Source organism: Ambystoma mexicanum, chromosome 7p, assembly GCF_040938575.1.
Source record: "Ambystoma mexicanum isolate Mex_15411 chromosome 7p, UKY_AmexF1_1, whole genome shotgun sequence".
NCBI lineage: Eukaryota > Metazoa > Chordata > Amphibia > Caudata > Ambystomatidae > Ambystoma > Ambystoma mexicanum.
In genome coordinates, this window is record NC_090939.1 from 224,611,895 (window position 1) to 224,636,264 (window position 24,370).

The window sequence follows — 24,370 nt, forward strand, 5'->3', positions numbered from 1 at the left end:
CAGAGTCAGTGGTACAGGGCAAGGGCCCAGGAGCAAAATGTTCTTGTAGCTGCAGTCAGGTCTTTGGTTAACAATTTTGAAAAGGTGGATGCAGAAGTTGAAAGACAATGTTAAGAGAGAGGGGCGGCCAACCCAACAGGTAGGTAAAGGATTTAAAACCCCTTTAGTGCTACCGCGAAGAAAGGGCGGCCTGGCGGAACAATGTACCTTTAAAATGAAGAAGTGGCTCCTACGATGGTGGTTGTTCCTGGTAGTTCCTGCAGTTCGGGTGATCCAGCAGAGGAAGAGAGGCTCTCGTCATGGAGGAAGGTTTGAGTTACTGCACTACCCAACGAATAAAAGGTACGCTCCTTTAAATCGCGGTCCGAGTTGACTGGTGCCTGGCTATCCGGCCTCCAAGTACAGGGTACGGGAGATTCGACCAAGGCAGGTCCGAGAAGGCGATTGGCAAACTGGTTGGCCCCACCAGCTCAAGGGAAGAAGGCTCTTGCAGGTGAAGATCTTCTCTCGCCATGTGGAGAAAAGTGGTGAGACGCTGCAGCAGGGCTTCACCGGTGGTTCAGTCGTTGCAGATGTCTTTGGCTTCTCCCCTCTTCAGCTTCTTAGTTCCAGTGGCGACGTCTTGCTCTTCTAGTCCTCAGGACTCGGCTTTTATGCAAAAAGATCCCCATTCATACAGCCTAGCTGTCACTCACACAGTGGAGTGGTCATCTTGGCGGGAGACCCTCAGCCTATCAGGATAGAGTCCGACATGGGTTGCTGAGGCAACCCTGTCCAGGGGTCCTACTGCCCCCTCCCACACAATGGACCTACCCCAGACTCAGTGGCGCTGAAAGGAGGGCTTCTCGGCAGAAGCCCGCCAAAAGGACAAACAAAGGATACCCGACCTGGGTTAGGAGTTTAGAGAAAGACACGAGAAAGAGTTATATTAAAGTTATGGCAAATAAAACCTACTGGAGTCAAGTTAATATTAAAATACACCGGCGGTATGTTAGAGGCTGTCAGAAAAAGTGGTAGCCTCGAACAATGGGAAAATCCCATACGAAAATATTTGCGGTTGAATATTTATGGTAGTAACCACTGCCACTAGCCAGAAACCTTTGAGAGGGGGACTGTACGGTACCCTCTCGAAAAGGAACATCAGGGAAAAACTATTAACCCTTTCCAGTACCTCCATAGTAAGATGGTTTGTACTGGTTTAGTTCATAAAAATTAACTAGTAAAGTCAATTGTGACTTTACATGCCCTGTGAGACAGTAGTCAGTCCCAGGGTATGGAGTCTATGGTTGGGGTCGCTACGACACCCCTGTGTCACTGCACTGAGGGTGCTGTGTAACACATGTGAATAAAGATGGTTCCTATGGGGTTGAGAAAATCCCATAGACATTAAACACAAAAATAGCCTAGAACACACATAGCAAATAATGCCTAAGAGTGGGAAAAAGAGCAGGGGCGTGGCTAACTAGCCATGGACTAGGACGTGCTTCGTGCTGGGCTCCTGGTGATCCGACATTGATTTGCTGAATTACGCTTTGAAAAAATTAAACGTGTGCCTGGAAACTGAAGGATCGAGCGTCGGAACACATGCATTGTGCGAATCCTGAAGGGTAAATCATTCGTGCTCGTGGTTCAAAGGATAAATGGACTTTTGTGAAGAGCGGCCGTGAAGATACTTTGTTGCCAAGATGGCGGCGAACAAAGGAAGAGTGGTTGCAGCCGGGAAACCAAACTTATTTCTCTGAACTGCACGCAGCGTTCTCAGATGTCTGCCTATGGGGCAGCATTGCACTACAGAATAGGACCGTGTTAATAGATTAACACTCCCGGGCCTGAAAGACTGTAGAGGTTGGATCCTGTTGCCAGATTGAAGAGATAAGACAGCTTGTAACTGTATGCAGCAGCGGCTGGATCCTGCCGCTGAAGCAGAGCAGGAACACTTCGACCGCCAGCATCATTAAAGTGTATCTCTGTCTTGAATTGACGAGGCAGTGCTCCGGGAACCTAACACAAGGAGCGTTCCCGAATGAATACAGTGGAAGCAGAGGGGTGCGATGTGCAGACGTGGCTCCCAGCTGCTTATTAAGGTAGCTGTGCCTGCGATATGTCATACAAGATACGAGAGGAGCGGGCTGTGGCGCTGATTAGAAGTTGGATGTGCGTGCGGGCAGAAAGCCCTTAACAAAGCGGATGGCAGCAGATTACATCGGAGCGAACGGTGTGGGCGCCGGGCGGCGCTGAGGACATTAAGAGCTGCCGGGCTCTGCAGTAAGCATGCCACTGCAGCGCGAACACACGCTGTGACCCGGGGTGTGGGTCAGATTGCGTGGGGCGGGCGCCACAAGCCACAGACACGGTGGTACTCAGCTCAAAAGTACCAAATTGCACACGGAGAGCTGCCGCCAAGGGATAAGACCTACACCAGGCCCGCGTATGCATGCTGCCAGGCGAGCCAGCCGGTAGATGCGCAGGGCACATGGCTAAGAGACGGTGATTAAAGACAGATGTGGATGCAACCGAACACTTACAGGAAAACGACCTGGGAGGCCGTTGATGACTTGTGTAGTGCAACACAAATGTACCCCCTTACGGTGGCACATGGTGGCTACTGAGGGGGAACCAAGGAACGATAAGTGAGTGTGCTTAATACAATCGCATAAGGGCACCCAAACCCTGCGTACATCACATGTGCCTAGGCAACCTGACCATAGGGGAAGGTGTCAGTGGACACATGCGCCAACAAGAATTATATGTGTAAAGTAAAACGTGGGAGGCCAGAATCCATGTGAATAACAATTTCATGCGCCATAGAAGATAGCAACCCCAACGACTGAAGGAATGGGGAGTGTCACAACAACAGCCCTGAGCCGGAGCTAGACACGTGTGAAGGGTGGCCCTATATCGGTGAAAGGACTAAGAGCCAAGACCAAACAACCTACAATGGAGGTCTTTGCGAAAACGCAGAGGACCCCTGCAACAAAGGCGCAATGCACGGCCACGACTCCTGCGGAAGAGGCCCCAGAAGGAGACAAGCATCAGATCCTGGAGGCTATAACGGAGTTGAGCACCAAATGGGGCTTGGCAATGGCGGACCTACGTACTGCTCTAGAGAATAAAATTGATGCGGTAGGAACTGAATTTACCCTGCTACGACAAGATGTCAGGGCGCTGGCAGAGAGAACGAGTGGTCTGGAAAGCGCAGTGAAGACCAATACAGATGTCAGCACGAATAATGCAAAAGAGGTCCATGTGCTAAAACAGCAGGTCACCAATCTTGAAAATCGGGTGGAAGATGCGGAAGGAAGGGCGAGAAGAAATAACATACAGGTGGTCGGCCTGCCGGAGGGAGAGGAAGGCCAGGACCCACAAACTACGTGGAGAACATGATCCTCCAGGAGATAGGAGCAGACAAGATCTCACAGGGGTTCACGGTGGAGCGAGCGCATCGCGCCTTAATGAGGAAACCGCGACCGGGGGCTACACCGAGACCGATCATCGCGAGGATCCTGAACTCTAAAGACAGAGAGAAGATCCTGGAATATTTGCGTAAAGGCGGAACAGTGGAGAGAGCATCCACCAATATAACGGCATACCCGGATTACACGATGCTGGTGCAGAGGCAGAGGTACAGCTACATGGCCGTCAAAAGGAGGCTGCGTGCAGCAGGCATCAAGTACATGCTCCTGTACCGGGCGGAGCTGAAGGTGCTATGTAAGAGCAGAGCGCTTTTCTTCGACACCACCTTCAGAGGAGGTGGTGTCATGGCTGGACCTGCAGGGTTACCCGGAACAAGAGGCGGAACGCGACCGGCAAGAGCATGGCAATTGATGAGTTGGTGTCACGGACATTGAGGGGGTAAGTGGGAGGGTGACCCTGGTTATACTGGGAAAGGCGAGACCGGATGAACAATGTATAGCTTTCGGGCCTTGTGCTCGGCATGGACTGGAATATAGTGGGTAAAATGCAAGTGGGAGCTGCATAGCATTGACATAAAGCATAATAAACTTGAAAATAGGAGCAACAGAATGGAAGCAACCCACCCCGAAATATTAGTAGTTGAGTAGCCATTAGGGTGGCTTCACCCTACTGGGCCCTGAGCATAGGCTTGTGCTAGATAGGGCTAGATGTGGGGGTGCCTGAGATCCAGGAATGGAGCTGGGCAACAGTTGGGGAGGGTGTTGTTGGGGAAGGGCTGGGAGGGGGGAGGGAAGGAGGGCGGGAAGTTTGGTGTGTATATAGTTATGGGGAGCTTAAGTTCGAACATGAGCCTACATAGAAGAGTCAGATGGTTGTATCTGTTTTGCGCGTGCGCGAGGGATTGGCTGGAGGTAAGGGAGAGGAGTATCAACGAGCCATGGGTGATCTTAAAATAATCACATGGAATGTCAGGGGACTTAACAGCTACTTGAAAAGGAATAAGGTCATGCTGTATCTAAGAAGGCAAAAGATGGATATTGCACTGTTACAGGAGACGGATCTGACGCGGGAAAAGATTGAGTTGGTAAGGAAGAAATGGAGAGGGATTGTGGTGGGCTCGTCATACTCTGCCTATGCTAAAGGAGTGCTTATCTGGGTGGCGCCGCACGTCCCGTTCCAACTATTGCAGGAAGTGGTGGAGGCGGATGGGAGGATGGTTATATTAAGGGGGCTGGTGGAGAATAAAGAGGTAAGCATTGTAAATACATATGCCCCCAACCCAAACACTGCGGCATATTTCAGAACTTTGTGCACCAACCTTAGTATGTGTAGGTAGTGCAGTGATCTGAAGTGGGGATTTTAATTGGGTAATGAACCCCAAGGTAGACGGATCAGATGGCAGGATTGATAGGCCCACCCCAGCGGCTAAAGCATTAAAGACGCTGCTAGATGATTTTGGCTTGTTAGATGTGTGGAGGACAAAATATCCCCAAGGGAAACGATACTCTCACTACTCCACCCCGCAGCAGCTGCATACAAGGCTTGATTACATCTTTGCCACGCCAGATGTAATGGCAGAGATCATTCAGATAGAATATAAGGCGAGGGTCCTCTCGGATCACTCGCCCCTGGTTCTCGGGGGGCAATACTGCCCCCCGAGGGCGCGGATTCCGACATGGCGCCTCCGAGCAGAGGCGCTCAAAGACCCAGTTTTAAGAGAAGATATAAGAGAAGAGATTACTAACTATTTCGAGTTGAATACTGGTAGTGTTGACTCGGCGGGTACATTATGGGAAACCTTTAAGGTAGTGATGCAGGGGGTGGCCATTGCTAAGACCAAGGGCCTGCAGGGCAGGGTCCTGGCGGACCTACAAAGAGCAGAAGAAGAACTAGAAAGAGAATTAAAAGGTGGACGCGTAGACATGGAGCTAGTGGAGAATAAAGAGGTAAGCATTGCAGGAAGCTACAGCAGACGTGTGCAGAACACTGGGAAAGGCTCTTCAACCTCAATTACAAAAAGTATATAGAGAGACCGCATGCGGGAGGGGACAAAACAGGACGGCTCAAGAGTGATATTCCCAGACCCCCGATCAGAACGATAACGAGGGAAGATGGTGGGATAGCGGACACCCAAGAAGGAGTCAACAAGGAGTTTGCGGATTACTATAGGGTGCTATATGGAGATGAGGAGGGAGGCATCCACGAAGAGATAGCTGAAACACTAGAAGATATAGGACTGCCCAAGATAAGTGAAGAGGAAAGAGAGGAGCTTGATGCACCAATTACTTTGGAGGAGTTAGAAGAACTGGTAAGGCAGTTGCCTGCTAGTAAGACCCCGGGGGCAGATGGGTTCCCTAGTGAATTTTATAAAATATATACAGTGGAAGTGCTCCCCCCAATGGTAGAGATGCTTAATAAAGCTTTTGAGGCAGGACGGCTGCTGGAGTCTCTCAGAGAGGCGATCATAATACCGCTTCCCAAGCCCAACAAACCGGGGCATAGCTGTGGTTCCTACAGACCTTTGTCGATGCTGAACCAGGACAGTAGGATATTGACGGCTGTCCTGGCAAACAGATTGCGAAGAGTAATTAGCAAATTAATACACCCAGACCAAACTGGCTATGTCCCAAATAGGAACATAACTCGGAACCACAGGCGGCTGCACCGGGTGGTCGAATGGGGTGGAGGGATTGAAGGCGAGATGGCGATTGTGTCTCTAAACGCAGTAAAAGCTTTCGACTCTGTCAAGTGGCCATGGCTGTTGGCGGCCCTGGAGGGTACGGAGTGGGGCCAGGTTACATCAGGTGGGCGAAGATGCTATACAGTGAGCCACTAGCCATAGTTCGAACAGGATCAGTGATATCTGAGAGATGGCAATTTAGTAGAGGCACCAGGCATGAGTGCCCTTGGTCCCTGATGCTTTACATTCTAGCCCTGGAGCCTCTGGCAATATACCTCAGGCAACACTATGATACGATAGGTATTGAGGTGGGGGGGGGGGGAACAACACCTGATATCCTTATATGCAGATGATTTGTTATTATACTTGAAATACCCGGAAGAAAATCTTCAGTATATCCTGGAAGTGATGGAGAGGTATGCAGGGCTGTCCGGGATAGCGGTGAATCCTCAAAAATCTAGCATTTTCCCCCTGGGTAGCTATAAGGGAACCCCTGAGGAAAGATTACCGGTGTTACAAATACCATGGGCGGTTGGTTCTTTCCGTTACCTTGGAATGGACGTGTACCACACGGCAGAAGAGGAACATATGCATAACACCGATAGCCATTGAGAAAATCGGGAAATACATGAGGTTCTGGGAGAAGTTGCCCCTGGCAATGATGGGAAGAGGGGCAATGCTTAAGATGGTGGTCCTGCCTAGGCTTCTTAATTATTTTAGTAATTTTCCATACATGATACCCAAGAAGTTTTTTGTTAAACTGAATAGTATGTGTAGGGACTTCCTGTGGCATGGTACCCGGAACAGAGTAGCGCTATGGAAGTTGCAGAACTTCTATGAAAAGGGGGGATCATACTGCCTAATTTCGAGGTTTATTATGTAGCGAGCCAGCTACAATATGTTGGCAAATGGCTCTCCGATGAAGCGACCCCTGAACTAAGGTTGTTTGGGCATGATTGTACCCTGTTTTACTTAACAGAAATTATCTGGCTGCCTCAGTCAGAAATGAATGAGCGCCCTGGGATGATGATGCTTGGGTAGAAAATGTGGTGTCGAGCATGCCGGATGATGGAGGACCCATGCCTGTGCTCCCCGCAGGTACCGCTGGTTGCATTGGCAGGGGGAGATAAGCAGTTGAGGGTGATTATCAGGACCTACTGGGGATCGGTGGGGTTGGTAATGTTAGGGGACTTTTGGCAAGAGGGGACCATTAAGGATTTCGAAGAACTTGGGGAAGAGGCAAGATTACATACGGGCCAATATGTTACATATCATAGAATGGTTCAGAAAATTCGAAAAACGTGGCCTGAAACAGGACTGGCGGAAGAACCAGATGCTATCATGGGGGCAATATATGATGTATTGGAAGGGGGGCATGAGATTTCTAGACTGTATGAGATGGTGATGACTAAGGTTGGAAAGGAGCTGACACAATTGAGACTAGATTGGGAAGCGGAAGTAGGAGCCCCGATAGAGGATGGGATGTGGGAATGTGTCCTGGGATACCCCAAGAAGGTGTCAAGAAATGCTAGACTAAAACAAATACAGTTGTATATAACGCATAGAGCATACATGACTCCTCTGAGGATATCTAAGTTTAAAAATGTTGGCGACAGGCGTGTCCCAAATGCGACAAAGAAAACGCTGACATGACACACATGTTTTGGTCATGCCCAGTAATTGAGCGTTTCTGGGGTGAAGTGGCATAAAAACTAGCAAAGAAGCGGGTAATGATCACCATAAACACGGCTTGGGCCTGCTTGCTGGGGGGGGGGGTCCCCAGATCACGGAAACTTAGGCATGTTGGGAAGCTGAAAGATTTGGCATATGTGCTTGCCAAACGAAGGATTGCCATGGGATGGAAGACGTATCACAAGCCGCGGGTGGAGGTGTGGTGGAAGGCGTTGCAAAAATGGGCGGAGGCTGAAACGATGGTATGGCAAGAGGCAAGCAGCCTAAGGGGGGAGGAGGAAGCGGGTACCCTGATGGCATGGAAATTACTAATAGCAGAACAGTTTGGAACAATATCGGATCCGACAGAATCCGAGGGGAGCGAGACCCTGCCGCGTGCAGCAGATACGGAAAGCGATGAACAAAGAGGCTCATAAAGGGGGGTGGGATGGGGGGAGCAGTGACCAAGATTAATGGGTGAATAATGGAACTGTTGTATATTGCACTGCGTGTTTGGTTTGTATTGTTGTTTGGTTTGAATAAAATTAATAAAAATCTTTTTTTTTAAAAAGAGTGGGAAAAAAGAGTCTCACTCTTAGCAGGTAAAAAGAAACAAACCCTTCAAATCCAGCAACGCTGCTGGGGGACTCTATAGGTAAGGGAAATTAGCCATAGAATGAGAATTCTCCCTGACACTGTCCATCCTCGCATTACAAGGCTTTAAGACTGTTCTGAAAAATGGTCTAATTTAATCTTGAGCTCATAAGCTGCTGCTATTGCGCTTAGACTAGGATCCTCCATTTTGCTCTACTACCTGTACATTGATGAAAATACTGAATAGTGATGGACTTGTTGCATATGCCAATACACCATATGTTTCTAATACTTGGCAGTGCTGTCTCCTCTTTCTGTCCCAATATATAAGTAAGACAGAGCTATGAAACACAAAGGTGCACTGCACTGATAGGTCAGATAGAAATCCTGAGCCTATTAAAGTTAAACAATTCGCAAATTTAATCTACATTTATACTGGTTAAAATAAGCATTCAATCATTAAGTCAACAAGATAAGTCACAAACAAATACATCTAAAACATCACATAAAACATAGGAAACCGTCATTCACAATCGATGGTGTGTTCACAAACAGTTGCAGATACAGTTCACAAAAGTCACACAATGTATCAATTTCTTCTTATTGTCTGATAATACTAAACAACTTTGCTCCCTGTCCGTATCCAGGAAGGTGTCTCGACATGTTTCTGTTCTTATAGAGTCAATCGGAGAACATTCATCAGGAGATTTGCTAGAGTCAACGGGAATCCCAAATAGTCGTATCCAATGTGAAGACAAAAAAGGACTGAATACGTGCAACCTTTATTGGCGCTCGTAGGGGGCTCACAACTTTAGGAATTGGGGTTGTGGTCGGCTGTCGTGTAGCTCATAACCTTTTTGTCAGGCATTAATTATTCAGAACGTAGATGGCCCAAATCCTTCTCGTTTATCGGTGGAGTTTAATCCAAAAAATTGCTAAACAGTCTTAGGGTTGGTAAGGTGTAGATAGGAATGTGACATTCAGCTGTCCCTCCATCAGGTCGAGATATTGCGTTACAGGACTGATTAGTTACAGCGTCAGTCTCGGATTGCCAAAAAGAAGTCTCTGTAGGGCATCTATGTGTCTAAACGTTAATGACAACGTGGTGTAGCAGTAACCAATTCGATGCAGGAACGCTATAATGCGTATCCAGCTACAGCAGTTATCTTGTTGACTTAATGATTTAATGCTTATTTTAACCAGTATAAATGTATATTAAATAAGCAAATTGTTAAACTTTAATAGGCTCAGGATTTCTATCTAACCTATCTGTGCAGTGCACCTTTGTGTTTCATAGCTCTGTCTTATTTATATATTGGTTCTTACTCCCTCCCGGGTGTAGACCGAGTAGAGGCCACTTCCACTTATTAGTGGGAGGGCACCTACCGGGATTCCTCTCGAATACTGTGTGTCCTCTTTCTGTCCCAACACCTTCCTACTATATCTGGAAATCTATCTGTCTTTGCATTTCATTTAGGAACCCAATATTTTGATGCACACTCAGCCATACGTACCTGTGAACCGAATTCCTTTCCGAAGCTCTTCTCGCTGGTCCAATAAGTATAAATGAGTATAAAGCTATAGCCAGCTTCTAGTGTTCTTCCTGCTAGGAAAAGGCTATACATGGTGGTAATCTGTGTAGGAATCTACGTGTGATCTAAAAGTGTATTACTGGTAGGATAATCTGCCTAACACAGCCATTCATGCACCATAGAATAGCACTGCATTATCTGTAATTGAAGTCTACTGCAACCAAAAGCTTAGATGTTAGTACTGTAATTTTGGTCCGCTTTTTTCTTTTCTCGCTCATTTATGCACCGAAATATGCCTGTCTTGCCACCTTTTGCTCCATCTCTCTTTTTTCAAATTGAGTTGTTATGCTTTTATTTCCACTTAGATAAACTGGTCAGATTATTGTTTACCGGTGGCATACAATCCCGGAGATCCCTGTGAATTAATCGCAGAAGCAAGCGTGGACAATTTTAGCATTCTTGGCATAGCCTTCATGGAGAACAGGCTCCAAATGGATAACGGAATGGTACCACAGAAGATTGTTTGTAAGTATGAGCCCCACGGGCTAGCAGTCTTTGAAAGGGTGTTCACTCATTGGCTCTAATTCCTAATATTACAAGTATTATTATCTCTGTTCTAAACTGTAACCTGATGAGGGGAAGACCCAAAGGTCTAAACCGGACCTTCCAGCGAAAAATTGGATTGGAAAATGGCAGAGACATTCAAATGATTAACTGAGTGTTGGACAGGCAAGCTGTTACTGTAATAGAAAGTTCAACAGAGAAGGTAATGACTTAAGAATTAAGAAGCAGGGATGAATTTGTGTATTAAACTAAATTAAAATTGGTTAGTGCATTAATAAACGGCCTGCAGACCACAAATGTGAAACTAAAGACTACACCACTGAAGAGGAGAATTTGTCTTTTTTTCTTCCATTCTGTCGGTTCACTAGTGGGACCTCACGTGTGGTATGGTTAAATCGTAGGATGCTGATAATTTGTATTTTCCTATCCATATGGTGGAGAGCTGTACTGTTTAAATATGTTCCTTTCACATTGCTGGCTTGTACTGAATGGCCTCCTTAGTTACCCTCACTCGCCACAACAGTGAACACGGAGGGATTTACTGGGAACAAGTAAAATAGTTTTGTGCATTTGCACTTTTGTGTCTTCTTCACTGAATCTTCCCAACTTAAAGAAACAGTGTGCCCTGAAAAGACATCTCTTTCCGAATACATATGGAATTGACTCAGTGTTCCATGTTGTGTTAAGAAGCTTTTATACTGTTCCCATCACCACTGCAATGGTCTGTTGGCGCCAGGTTTTGTCCAGAAAATGTTTTTTTGTTCCACCGCCTGCGGTAACCATACCATGGTCTGTGGAGGAAGGGGAAAGAGAAAAGGGGGAAGGGAGGGGAAAGCAGGAGTTAAGAAAAAATGATTGACAACTTATTGACAACTACTATAAAGATAGGAAGTGGGGAGAGGTAAAGGGAATGTGATTATAATAATAGTAGTGCATGCATTGTCATTGGCAGTGAAATCACTGGAATGCTGATCACAAAGAGGTAAACTGGAATATCTTGGGATGAATTAGCATTTTCCAGTGATGGAATTTTTCAAGTATTTGGAATGTGATACCCAAAATTAGTTGGAACATGTGGTGTGATGGGGCTCATATGTGCTCAGGCGAGCCCTTCAAGCATGGAGGCTTGATTTCCAATTAAAGATTTAAGCCTCCCTCCTGCCAATCCTCAGGGTACTAATCTGGGCCTCTCAGGCCAACTGTCAGAAGTGAGAAACCTAAGTCGGCTGTGTAAAGATGAATGCAGAGCGCACAAAGGGAAACTGGAATAGGGAGGGGAGGGCGAACCCACCCTTTAAGTTTTAAACATGCATGGCCTCTGAGAACAGGATCACTGATGCAAATTGTGGGTGTAGTGCCATGATGTGCGCAGGTGAAGCAATCCTTTGAGCTCCAGAGGATCTACCTTTCTGAACTGAGAGGTGTATAATATCCATTATGATGCCCCGTTTCAATGCCAGGGTACAGACAATCCTACAGTGATTGGTCTTAAGCCTTTAGGCCAGACTTCTGGAGGTCGCAATTACACATCCACCAGCCGCAAGAAGTCGGACCTCCTGCAGAGAGCGGTAGTTTTAAGGTCTTCAGTCCATCAATAGACCCTGTATAGTTGTTTCTTTGAGAAACTGAAAATAACAATCTGTCAACAAAATGCTTCAGCTCACCAGCATGCCCCCGGAGTTATTGGTCCACCCGGGCTATATAACATCATGCACATCATCAGTCTGAGCGTTACAGAGGGAAAATCCCAATGCGGGCCGCACCAAGCATGGATTCAGGTTGAAGCAAATAACAGCGAATAGTGTGATATTCTGCTAATCTATTGCAGCATATAGTCTGAAAGTGCAGCCATTACACAGTTTAGGGTTCTAATATAAAGGGGTGTGTGTGTGTGTGTGTGTGTGTGTTTCCTACATTAATATCACCACATAAGGCTTTGGCACACCTGTTGGTTCTATAGCCCCTAATGCCTCATGAGGTTATTGCCTTTTCTTCATTTCTTCTGTAAACTAATATACCACATGTCACTTGAAAGTGCTCTTAAATTTCAGAATTGGTGCAAGGGTGCTATAGAAAAACAGGTATACCTTACCTAAATATTCCGACTACAAAATGAGACTGTAAAGGATATATGCATGCAAAACTCTAATAGATGTCTATGCAATACAATCGTAACAGATGATTTAGTTGGATGTGGAGCCTCTTGTAACGGATATTTTGTTATCATACTGTTTATTCAGATTCCCCAAATGTACAGTGTCTGACACCAGAACAACCTCCACTATTGTCAGGCCCAGAACCCTAACCTCTTTTGCATTTGCTGTAGTGCTAGTATCCTGTTGTACTATCCACGCCCTCTTCTAACCCTCAATATGTCTCTACCATAAGTGATTTTGTATAGCCCAACTGCTAGCCTGCAGATGTTGATTTCTGCTCCTATTTCTCTCTTGACTTTCCAACCCCTGTAAGGGTGTCGAAGAAGGAAGCTGACACAAAGGTGGCATGATTGTGGTTGTAGACTTTCATTATTAGAAAAAGACCCCCCTATCATCTAAGAAGGGTTTCCCTGCCTCAAACTAATAATAAAGGATCCATCAGAATTAGGGGCGTCACTGTATTGGATTTTTGGCGGTATGATAACCTTCTTGCCAAATGACGGTATATCATGGTTATCGCGGTATAGCAGGTGGCGTTAACTAAACTTAACAAATATTTTATTAAAAGTCATAAATTGTCAGCATTTTGAAACTTGTCTCTGCACATTTTTAGCTGATCCTCCAGGAATCTAAGGCAGCTGCAGATTTGGTCTTTCATGGCGCTCACTCGTTGATCGCATTGAATGAAAGAATGACTAGTGGAAGTGTCAAAATGCACATTTTGAGCAATGAGCTTGCTGCTCAGTCACAGGTCATCGCTTTGAACATCGTCCTCGACCTGCATTATTTTGCAACCACATGGTATGGGCATCATGACCCCTCGCTGCGATCAGTCATAAAAGTTTGTTTTGATAATGCTTTATCCCATTAAAGGGAGAAAACTCACTCGTGTGAGGTCTGAAAGCCCATGTCATTCTGTTTCTTTTGTCAAAATTTCAGTCGACAAACACTCACCGAAAGGTTGCATATTGATCAAATCACTATAGCTTGTTTACCATCTGCCTGGTGTATTATAAAGGTCTGATGTTGGATTCACTACTGACCACGTAATCCTAACAGGACAATGTTCAGTGGGCGCTGTTGATTTCTTTCTTGATTCTTGCAATACATGTTCATTTACATTCTTAAAGATAGGGGCACAAAAACCTTTTGAAATTGACAAAGTTAAAATACATATCGGCACAAATATGGCCTAGACCACCACATCACCACAGCCCCATCATTACCATTTCCCCCAGGTCTGAGCGCATTAGGACCCTTATGTGAGTTGAGATGGAGGAATGTGTTCATGGGTGTTGTCACAAATAGAGGATAGACCTGAGAAATATCTCACCCCCATTGCTCTGGATACTACAAATTGAATGTAGAATCTGTGTTGCCTGCTTGATTGCAGTGCCATATGCAGAAGGTAGGTGAAGGATCAAGCGAAGCAACAACTCTAGTGCCAATGTGTAAATCTGCACAGAGGACAGTGGGGTGGGGGGGCAGTTTATATACTAGCACAAAGCACTGATAGGCCCAGTGTTCATACAGTCAACAAAGCTAACATTTTATGTGGACATGCATCAGAAGGGCATCCAGCTAATTCCCCCATTTGAATTCTTTCAAATTGGTGGGAAAACTACAAATCGGCTAATCTTTAACCTGACTCTACTGATCACAGAGAAAGAGCGGTCACAGCATCAAAGCTGCATTTACTAATGTGGCCTCACTTTTCCCTATGCTCCTGTCTGCCAAAAAAGGCCCCCTTGGCAGACGCCACATACCACAGTGCAAGATCTAGACTGTGCAGCACTTGCTTACTGCAGCCTTTCCAAATCAGATTGAAAAGCTCACTTAATAGCTGCAGGCCCTAAAACGGTATACTGGTATACACAATGTGACGTTTATTATAGTTCAATTAAGCTGTTCACGGTATCTTTAACATTCTACCGTTACACCCCTAGTCAGAATGTCAGTTGAAATCAAAGTCCAGCACCCTGTGTCACAACCTACTTCTATCCCTTGTACTACAACTAAAGACTAATATAATCCAACAGAAAATTCCTTCCCCCAGGAGAATGACTCACTTCTCCTGGTATTTAAAATGTTCTCTTTCATGTTTTCAACTTGATGTATGTTTCCCCACTCTCTCTTGATATCAGTAAAGTGCCAAACTCTTCTCTACTGGTCAATGGACTTCTCTTTGCCACTCCACCGAGGCAGCAGTTCTCCATGGGATCTGAGCTCCCTTGTGTTGGCGTCCAAGACCCTTCTCTGGTGGTCAGTGGACTTATTGCTCCCATTGCTTCAAGGAAGTTCTCTTTAGATGCTTGGTTTACTCTTGTCAGGGTCCCGATCCTTCTCTGGTGGTCAGTGAGTTTATGGCAGCCTTGCCGAGGCAGCCCTCGGCTAAGTGCCCCAAGGCAAAGGGCAGCTCCTCCAGAAGCCGCTCCAGATCGTCCCTGCCGGGAAAGCAAGAAGCCTGAAGCCGTCAACCTGCTGCTACCAACCAGATAGGTGCAGTGCAGTCGGGAGGGGGGGGGGTGGGGGGTTAGCAATCACTGCACTCCACTAAACTGACCCACCCCTCAAATTATTCCCATTTCGTTACCAAACCACCCCTTAGCACTTCATTTAATTGTATTGTTTAGCCACCCCTCACATTTCCTCTGGAATATCGCATTTGCACTGCTGCTTTGTTTATAACTAGGCGTTTACGCCTCTTTTTTAGGAAAGTCGAATCTGGGTGGTTTTACATTGTGGTTACTGTTGTACTGTGAACTGCGTCCCATTGGGCCCTCTCCCATTCGGGTACTGTTGTACTGTTTGTCTCCTGTCTGCTCCTCGTGTGTGTTTCCTACTGTGTGATCACCAAACCCCCTCTACACTTCTGCGTTGTGTGGCTCTGGACTGTGTCTCTCCTTCTCTCCCTCGTTCCCTAATTCTCCACTTTCCTCCTTGCACCCTCTATAATGCTTTCCCTCTCTCCAATCTTCTCTAGCTGCTAATCATTCTGCTATCCTATCCCTCTCACTAAGTCTGGAAGGAAGAAGTTCAAGAGGGACATCCTGGTCTCCAACCCAGGCCTACCTAACGCTGATAATTACATCAGTGCTTCCTACAGGCAGACTCTCACTGACATCCTCTTTGTCGTTCTCTCACCAGACCTATGGACCCCTCATATTGTCTCAGTTCTGTCTCCTATCTCTTTCTCTCCCATTAATAGTGGCACTTCCAGTCCTCCAAGACCATCACTAATGTCTATCTGAATGACATTGGGCTTGCGGCCATGGACCAGGACAATCTCCTACTTTTCAATAGGTGTCCCCCATGTCTTATCAACTTTCTTCCCTCTCCTGCTACTCCTACTAGCACCTCTCTGGCTCCTCTACCACCTCCTGCCTCTGCCACCACTCTGGTCCCACCCTTCTCCTCTCTGGCTACTATCCCACCTCCTGCTACCACCCCTGCCCACTCTGGGGCCCACATACCACTTTATCTGGGTGTACCTCAAGCTTGTACCCCACCCTGGAAACCTTCAAATGTGGCAACCTGTCGCTACTCTCAACTCTCGCTCTGCTGTCTGAGAGAAACCTCAGGTTATTCTCCCAAGCAGACCTTGAGAATCCCTTACTCAGGTGGCCAGGGGAAGGGCTGGCGCTCTCAGATCCCAACCCTGGGGTTAGATGAGCGAGGGAGGGTCACCTGGTTAGGGGCTCGGAGGGGGGGGACCCCAGGTGAGATTATGTATTATACTGCAGAAAGAGACGAGGAAGTAGGTCCTTGAGGCTTTTATAGGCTGTGCCAACTCTACCTCCCTTCCACCCAATGAACCTCCTTTACCAGAATCCAACATCCCCTCTGCATCTGGTAAATCCATTAGAAACCCTGTTGCACTCTAAAACCACATCTCCCAGAATCCCTGTTTCCCTGTTTCCTACCCGAATACTCTGTCATTCTTCTCCACGTCCCTCTATTATTCTTTCCCGAACTCCCAGTATACTTTGACAAAACACTACCGTTCCCACAATCCCCCTATTGATTTCACAAACCCTAAAAATCTCTCCTTTCTGAGTTGACCAACCACTCCCTTCCTTATGACCTCTTTTCCCCATCCTACCCCGTAGGAGATCTAGAAACTTTACCTGACTCCTTTTCCAACCCAAACACTTTCTTACACTGTGACAAACGACGACTCCTACCAAAAATGTTTACCTGACATGTCCCAACCCAAAGGTCAGGCAGAGTCAGGCAATTACCAATAATTACACACACCTGACAGCCCTTTCACTTCCCCATAGGGATAAAAGGCGGAGCACGAGCGCACACTTCGAGCAAGGCAGACCGCATGATGAGACGGCTATCCCAGGGCAGCAGTTCAAGAGGTGGAGAAAGGCAGCGAGAATGAATGGGGCGACAAGGAGGGAAGCAACTTTGCCCTTTTCGAGTCGGACCCACGAAGGCTCCGTGAAAGGAATCCTAAGACCGTGAACAATAGCCAGTGTGTCTTGCAGCAGATGTCAACGGTATGCAGAGCCGTCCTATACTGATGACCAGGACAGGGAGCAACGCTTGCTACCGTGGTACCGTCCTTGACTCCAAAGCCAAGCGGTTCTCCACATTCGGTGAGTCGAAAGAAGAACCAATTAGAAACCACTCTGTGTTGAACGAAAGTTGTTGCGAATGCAAGTTAAGGGAATATCAAAGAACTGTTAACACCTCGGGGGGGAAAACCAGCGGCAGAGGGGTCCGACACCATGTGGGTGCTCACTTGAGAGACTCTGGTTAATTCCCCTATTGTTGAAACTACCGATACCAGAAGGCTTTAGGAGAGCCGTAAGAAAAAGGTCAAAGTGGTCATACAGGGGCCTAGCAAACCCCCCCCTTTACAGTCAAAGGTCTTCGACCGGCAAGTAATTGGAAGCCGAAGGGAAGTGAATCCCGCATAGTGAGAAAGTAGAAGGAACTGACGGGCTGGCAAACGTGAACCCAACAAAGGGATGCCTGCAGAATGGGGCGAAGCTTGACGCCCCAAAGAACATTGTGTTGACAAGAATGAACCCAACAGTGATGTCCACAGCGGATTGTCTAAAAGGATATTAAGACTTGTGAATAAAAGCCGTAGTGAACTCGACGGAGGGAGGCTAATCTTCAAGAAGGGTCTGAGCCTGGAATAGTGGGGTTCCAAGGGTGAAAAGCCATCACCCAAAGACCTGTGACTACAAAAGTGAAATCTTTTGGAATAAGAGCCATAGTAAACTCGATGGAAGGAAGCTAACATTCGAGAAAGGGTCTCAGCCCGGGAAGAGGTGGATCCCGAAGTGAAAAACCATCACCCAAAGACTTGTGAATGTAACAGGTTAAAATATTTAGAAAAAGCCATATTGAAGCCGACGGAGGGAGACTAACATTCGAGAAGGGTCTGAACCCTGAAGAGGGGGATCCAGGGGTAAAAAGTCATCACCCAACGTACATACGGAAAGGAACGTTTTTGTTTGGTTATTTTGAACACATCAGGTCCTCGAAGGCAAGAGACTTTTTTGTATAAAAAGAGACTTAAACACTGTAGATCCTGATACCTGAGAATGGAACTGTAGTCTCGTGCTGAGAAAGCTCGAGAGTGTGTTGTGCTCAGGAGTCCCGCCTTGTCCTCTGCTCAGAACGTGGGCACGGGAGACCCCCGGCTACCGCATCCTGACTTACCATTTTGTGAACACGTCTTTCTTTCTTTTTGTATTTAGTTGTAAGGATTGAACATAGTTTCTTTTAGTATAGTCCATTTCGAGGGGATTGGGTCCTCCGACGTATTCCATATCTATGACATGTAATCACCACAGCTGTGCTGCTTCGGAAACTTTTTCGGCGTCTGCGTCCTGCGTCGATGACGTCGATGCGCCGCCGTCGAGGACCTCCTCCGACGTCATCCGATGTGATAAGTAGGACGCACGACGCCAGTAGCCTCAGTTCCGTTTTTTCCGCGAACGTGTTGCTTCGTGTTTCTCGGTTCTAGCCTCGACTCATTGGAGTTCTGTTCTTTCTGGTTCTTCGAACCTGTTCGTTTGTGAATATTCCTTCGACGATGTCTTCCGCTTCGTCTTCAACCCCGCGTCCGGGCTTCAAGAAGTGCGGGGAGTGTGGGTCCAAGATGTCGGTGACTGACTCGCACGATGCCTGCCTCTGGTGCCTCGGGGAGGCCCACGACACGGATGACTGTGTCGACTGCCTGTCGCTCACGTCCAAGGCCTTACGCGAACGTAAGAAGAAATTGTCGGTAGGTCGGGTGTCCAAGCCCCGGAAGTCGAAGTCGGTGGGGCTTTCAACGGATGATTCGATGGGTGACTCTCCGCGTCATCGTCGGAAGTCTCGTCGGTCTTCTTCTAGGAGTCGGTCTCGCCACTCCTCAGCCTCTTCGAGGCATTCTCGGAAGCGCCGACACCGGTTGCCTTCCAGGTCCTCTTCGGAGGACTCTGCCCGGCACGTCGGTTACCCCGCCAGCCGTGCGACGCCGGAGGAATGGGCTTCCTTCGGGAAGAAGATGTTGGCGATTCTTGAGTCGCAGGGTACTCTACCGTCCGCGCCCCCGAGTGGGGTCGGCCGTATGAGGTCGAGAGCCACCGCTCGCAAGAGTGGTCGGCGCGAGTCACGGGAGAGGTCCCGTTCGGACAAGGAGGCTCGTTCTCGCCGTACCCGTTCCAGGTCCCGGTCCTCGACGCGATCGAGACCGTGTGCACCTGTGATGTCTTCGAGGAAGACATCGACGTCTGAGGCGTCGAGGGCGTCGACAGGCTTTCTCGAGGCTCCGGCTCCGAGGAAGTCGTCGAAGCCGTCGACGGTCAGGTCGTCGAGGGACACGCTCGGGGCTCCGGCTTCGAGGGCTGTGTCGACGCCGCCGATACTGGAGGCGCTGCATCTGACGTCGACGCCGATTTCCTCGACGTCGACGCCGATCCTCTCGGCGCCGTTGCCGGTTTTCTCGGCGTCGTCGCCGATTCGCTCGACGCCATCGACGCCTTTCGTGTCGGAGGTGCCCCGTGTCTCGGGTGTTCCCCCTAGGAAGGCTCTGGCTAAGAGCAGGCACTCTCGGGTGCCTTTCCTCCACTTGGATTATATTTCAGAGGCGGATGAGGATTCGGATGGCCTGGTTCCTAGTCAGGTGCCAGATGACATTGTCTCGGGCCATAGTCAATTTGACGATTTGAGGCAGTCGCTGCATGATGCCAGTGGACTGGACACCTCTCCGGAGGTGGAATTTGGTCGGCCTGAGCCTGGCTCCCATGCCGATTCCTCATACCGGCGCCTTATGGCTAGGGTGTCTGAGTATTTGGGATGGTCTGCTCCCCCAGGGGAGTTTGTGCAGGATGATCTGCCGGACATCCTTGATGTTGGTCCCCCATCTGACCCGGTACTGCCGTTCCATATGGCTTTACAGCGTAGGGTGGCGGCGGCTTGGACTGCTCCGGAGAGTCTCCCGGCTGTGGGCAGATCCTTGTCGCGAAAATACCGTCCAGCCAGTGGCGACCCCTGCTACTTGACCAGGCACCCCACTCCGGAAAGTTTGGTGGTGCAGGCGGCCACGGCCCCGGCAAAGCAGGCGTCGTACCCTACCATCCCTCCTGATGGGGACGACAAACGTTTTGATGGCTGGGCGAAGAAGGTGTTTTCTTCTGGTGGTATGGCGCTTCAGGCGGCCAACTCCATTTGTGCCTTGTCGCGTTTCACGCACACTCTGTGGAACTGTGTTGCGTTAGCGGCTGAACATATTCCCGAAGGGGTCGAACGGGATGGTTTCCTTGCTATGGTCCAGGATGGTAAGGATGCCATGTGTGAGTCCGTTCAGTCGGGTTTGGACTTAGCTGAATGCGTCAGTAGGTCCATGGCGGCGAGCACCGTGATACGCAGGTTTGCGTGGTTGCGGAAGTCGGGGTTTGCTCCTGATGTGCAGCCCCGGCTCCTCAACATGCCCTTTGATGGTGAACATCTTTTTGGCAGCAAGGCTGACGAGAGCCTTGAGAGGTTGCAGACCTCAAAAGCTGCAGCGAAGTCGTTGGGCGCTGCAGTTCGCCAACCTCCGCCTTTTCGTCCTAGGGGACAGCAGTGGAGGGGTGGCTCCTTTCGCTATTACTCGTCCTTTGGTAAAGCAAGAGGAGCTGGTAGTCAAAGGGGCCAACGCAGGGGTACCAGAGGTGGACGACAGGGTACCCGTGGTGCCAAGGCCGCTCGGGCAGTTGCCTCTTTGCCCTCAGGTAACGCCGCAGCCGCTCCTACTCAGTCATGAGGCCATGTCCCATGGTTCGCCGGTTGGGGGAAGGCTGGCGCAGCATCTTGTAGAGTGGCGTGCCATTACTTCGGATGTGTGGGTTCTGGAGATCATAACCCACGGCTACTGTCTTCCCTTTCGGCACAGGCCTCGCGACAATCCACCGGGGAACCTCTCTTTGAAGTGTCCGGATCCGCTCCTTGCGCAGGAAATTCAAGCCCTGCTGGAGAAAGGCGCCATAGAACTGGTGCCTGTAGCGGAGAGGAACAAGGGATGGTATTCCCCTTATTTTTTGGTTTCGAAGAAAGACGGGGGATTGAGACCCATCATGGACTTGCGCGGTTTGAACAAACTCCTCAGGAAGGACAAGTTCAAGATGGTTACTCTCTCTCAAGTCCTCCAGGCCCTTCAGCTTCAGGACTGGTTGGTGTCACTCGACCTCAAGGATGCTTACTTCCATGTGCCGATCCATCCCAAGCACAAGAAGTACCTGAGGTTCGCGGTTGGCGACTCGCACTTTCAGTTTCGGGTCCTGCCGTTCGGTTTGACCTCCGCCCCGAGGGTTTTCACCAAGCTCATGGTGGTGGTGGCAGCGCATCTCAGGCAAGGGGGGATTCACGTCTACCCCTACCTGGACGATTGGTTGATCAGGGGGAGCTCTCCCGAGCGAGTCCTGGATCATCTGTCCGTCGCCTGCCACTCCCTTCACAGGCTGGGCTTCTCCCTCAATTTAAAGAAGTCCCATTTGACGCCAACACAGCGGCTCCAGTACATCGGAGCAGTGCTCGACACTTCCCTGGGGCAGTGTTTTCCTCCCCAGGTGAGGGCTCTTCACATTCAGCAGATGGTGCACAAGTTTCAGCATGCCCAGACGCTCCCGGCATTCGAGTTCTTGAGGTTGCTCGGCCTCATGGCATCCTGCATTCTTCTGGTGCCAGAGGCTCGCCTGCGGATGAGATCTTTGCAGTGGGCACTCAAGACGCAATGGTCGCAGTCCTCCGGCAGGATGTCGGACCCGGTTCAGGTGCCGCCCTCGGTCGCCCGGGACCTTATGTGGTGGGCCGTCGAAGGCAACTTGATGAAGGGGGCTCCATTTTGGCTACCCTGGCCGGAGGTGACGATCGTGTCGGATGCATCCCTCACGGGATGGGGAGCTCATGCCAACGGGCTGACAGTCAGCGGTCGTTGGTCTCCGTCGGAGTCCAGACTCCATATCAATCTGTTGGAGCTGAGGGCCGTCAGGCTAGCCCTGAAGGCTTTTCTGCCGACTGTGCGAGGAAAGACTGTCCTGATCATGACGGACAACACTGTGGCCATGCACTACCTCAACAAAAAGGGGGGGGCAGGGTCACTTCCTCTGTGCAGGGAGGCGATGCAGCTCGAGTTCTGGGCCATCCGGCAGGAGGTTTCGATCTCGGCAGTTCATCTGGCCGGAGACGAAAACGTGACGGCGGACGCTCTGAGCAGGCAGAGCGCGATCTCTCACGAGTGGGAGTTGGCTCAGGAGATTCTCCTGGAGATCTTCGCCCTTTGGGGGACCCCTCAAGTGGATCTCTTCGCCTCCAGTGTCAACCGGAAGTGCGGGAGGTTCTGCTCGCGGGAATTTCCTCCAAGAGGAGCCTTAGGAGACGCGTTCGTGGTGGATTGGTCGTTCCCGCTGCTGTACGCGTTTCCTCCGGTCCCCGTCATCCCGCAAGTGCTGCGGAGGTTACGGAAGTTCGGTTCCCGGATGATCCTCATTGCTCCGGCGTGGGCTCGGAGGACGTGGTACCCGGACCTTCTCGACTTGTCCATCTGCCCTCCACGTCGTCTTCCCTACCGAGACGATCTGCTCTCACGGGAGGGGGGTCAGGTTCTCCATCCAGAGGTCGGATCCCTCAACCTTCACGCTTGGCTTCTGAAAGGTTGAGGTATAAGGATTGGGACCTCCCTGAGGACGTGATGGAGGTGTTGCTTTCGGCCCGAAGGCCCGCAACTAAGTCTCTGTACCGTTGCCGTTGGCGTAAGTTCTGCGACTGGTGCAGAGTTCAGAATGTGGATCCTTTTGCATGTGACATCCCCATGGTTCTGTCCTTTTTGCTTTCTTTGGCCCACAGGGGCTTGCAAGTGGGTACCATTAAAGGTTACCTGGCGGCGCTGTCCATCTTTAAGCGCTCATCTGAAGAATGTTCTTACTTTAAAATCCCTTTGATTTCACAGTTTCTAAAAGGGCTCACTAATGTGTTCCCTCCGTCGCCTTTCCTGGTGCCCGGTTGGGATTTAAACCTTGTTCTTAGGTTTCTTATGGGTGCTCCGTTTGAGCCTTTACATTCTTGCCCTTTGAGGCTGTTGTCTTTGAAAACTGTGTTTTTAGTTGCGGTTACTTCCGCTCGCAGAGTGAGTGAGTTACAGGCACTTTCTGTTAAGCCACCCTTCACTGTATTTCACAAGGACAGGGTTGTCCTTAGAGTTCGTCCTTCTTTTCTTCCGAAGGTAGTGACGGAATTTCATTTGGCCCAGAAGATTGTTCTTCCGGCATTCTATCCTCCTCCGCATCCTGGTAAGGAAGAGGAGAGGCTCCATAGGCTTGATCCTAGGAGAGCTTTGAGCTTTTATGTTTCTCGCATGTCCCGGGTCAGAGTGGACGATCAACTCTTTATTGGTTACGCTGGTAAGCGCTTGGGGCAAGCTGTGACGAAACAGACTTTGTCGCGCTGGATTATTTTGGCCATCTCGGAGTGTTACCGCTTGGCGGGTAAGGACCCACCGGCTGGCTTGCGGGCCCATTCTACCAGGGGCGTGGCTGCATCTACTGCCCTGCAGAGGGGTGTTCCTATTCGCAACATCTGTGATGCTGCCACCTGGGCTTCAGTACATACATTTGTACGGCATTATTCCCTCGATTCCATCAGAGGGCAGGATCTGGCCTTTGGCAAGGCGGTCCTTTGCTCTGCTATTTGATTGGCTATTCTAAATTTTGTTTCTAAATTCTTTCCCTCCTCCTTGATTTGGTACTGCTTTGGGAGTCTGTCATAGATATGGAATACGTCGGAGGACCCAATCCCCTCGAAGAACAAGTTACTTTCTTACCTGGTAACGTTCTTTCGATGGGAGGGTCCGACGACGTATTCCATATCGCTCCCACCCTGCCTTCCCCGCTGCAGAATTTCTGTTGCGATTGCAGCTTACGTTCCGCAAGGCTTTGTGTCGGACTGGCAGTTGACTAATGTCACACGTTCTGGGGGAAAAAACTACAACTGAGGCTACTGGCGTCGTGCGTCCTACTTATCACATCGGATGACGTCGGACGTCGGAGGAGGTCCTCGACGGCGGCGCATCGACGTCATCGACGCAGGACGCAGACGCCGAAAAAGTTTCCGAAGCAGCACAGCTGTGGTGATTACATGTCATAGATATGGAATACGTCGTCGGACCCTCCCATCGAAAGAACGTTACCAGGTAAGAAAGTAACTTGTTCTTTTATTTGACAGGATGCCACTAGGACTGCATTATTATTATTTGATGGTCGTAGCGTGCTCCC

At 49.1% G+C, this 24,370-nt stretch overlaps 1 protein-coding gene across 14 annotated transcripts in view; it reads left to right on the plus strand.

The window, feature by feature from the left end:
• The window catches only part of HLCS (holocarboxylase synthetase), a 1,696,783-nt gene that overhangs the window by 755,839 nt on the left and 916,574 nt on the right, over positions 1 to 24,370 (plus strand). For all 14 annotated transcript variants that reach the window (XM_069636100.1, XM_069636104.1, XM_069636108.1 and 11 more), the window contains one exon: positions 10,257 to 10,416. In XM_069636100.1, coding sequence (XP_069492201.1) covers positions 10,365 to 10,416 — 52 coding nt within the window. In that variant the 5' untranslated portion in view covers positions 10,257 to 10,364. The remainder of the gene's footprint in view (positions 1 to 10,256; positions 10,417 to 24,370) is intronic.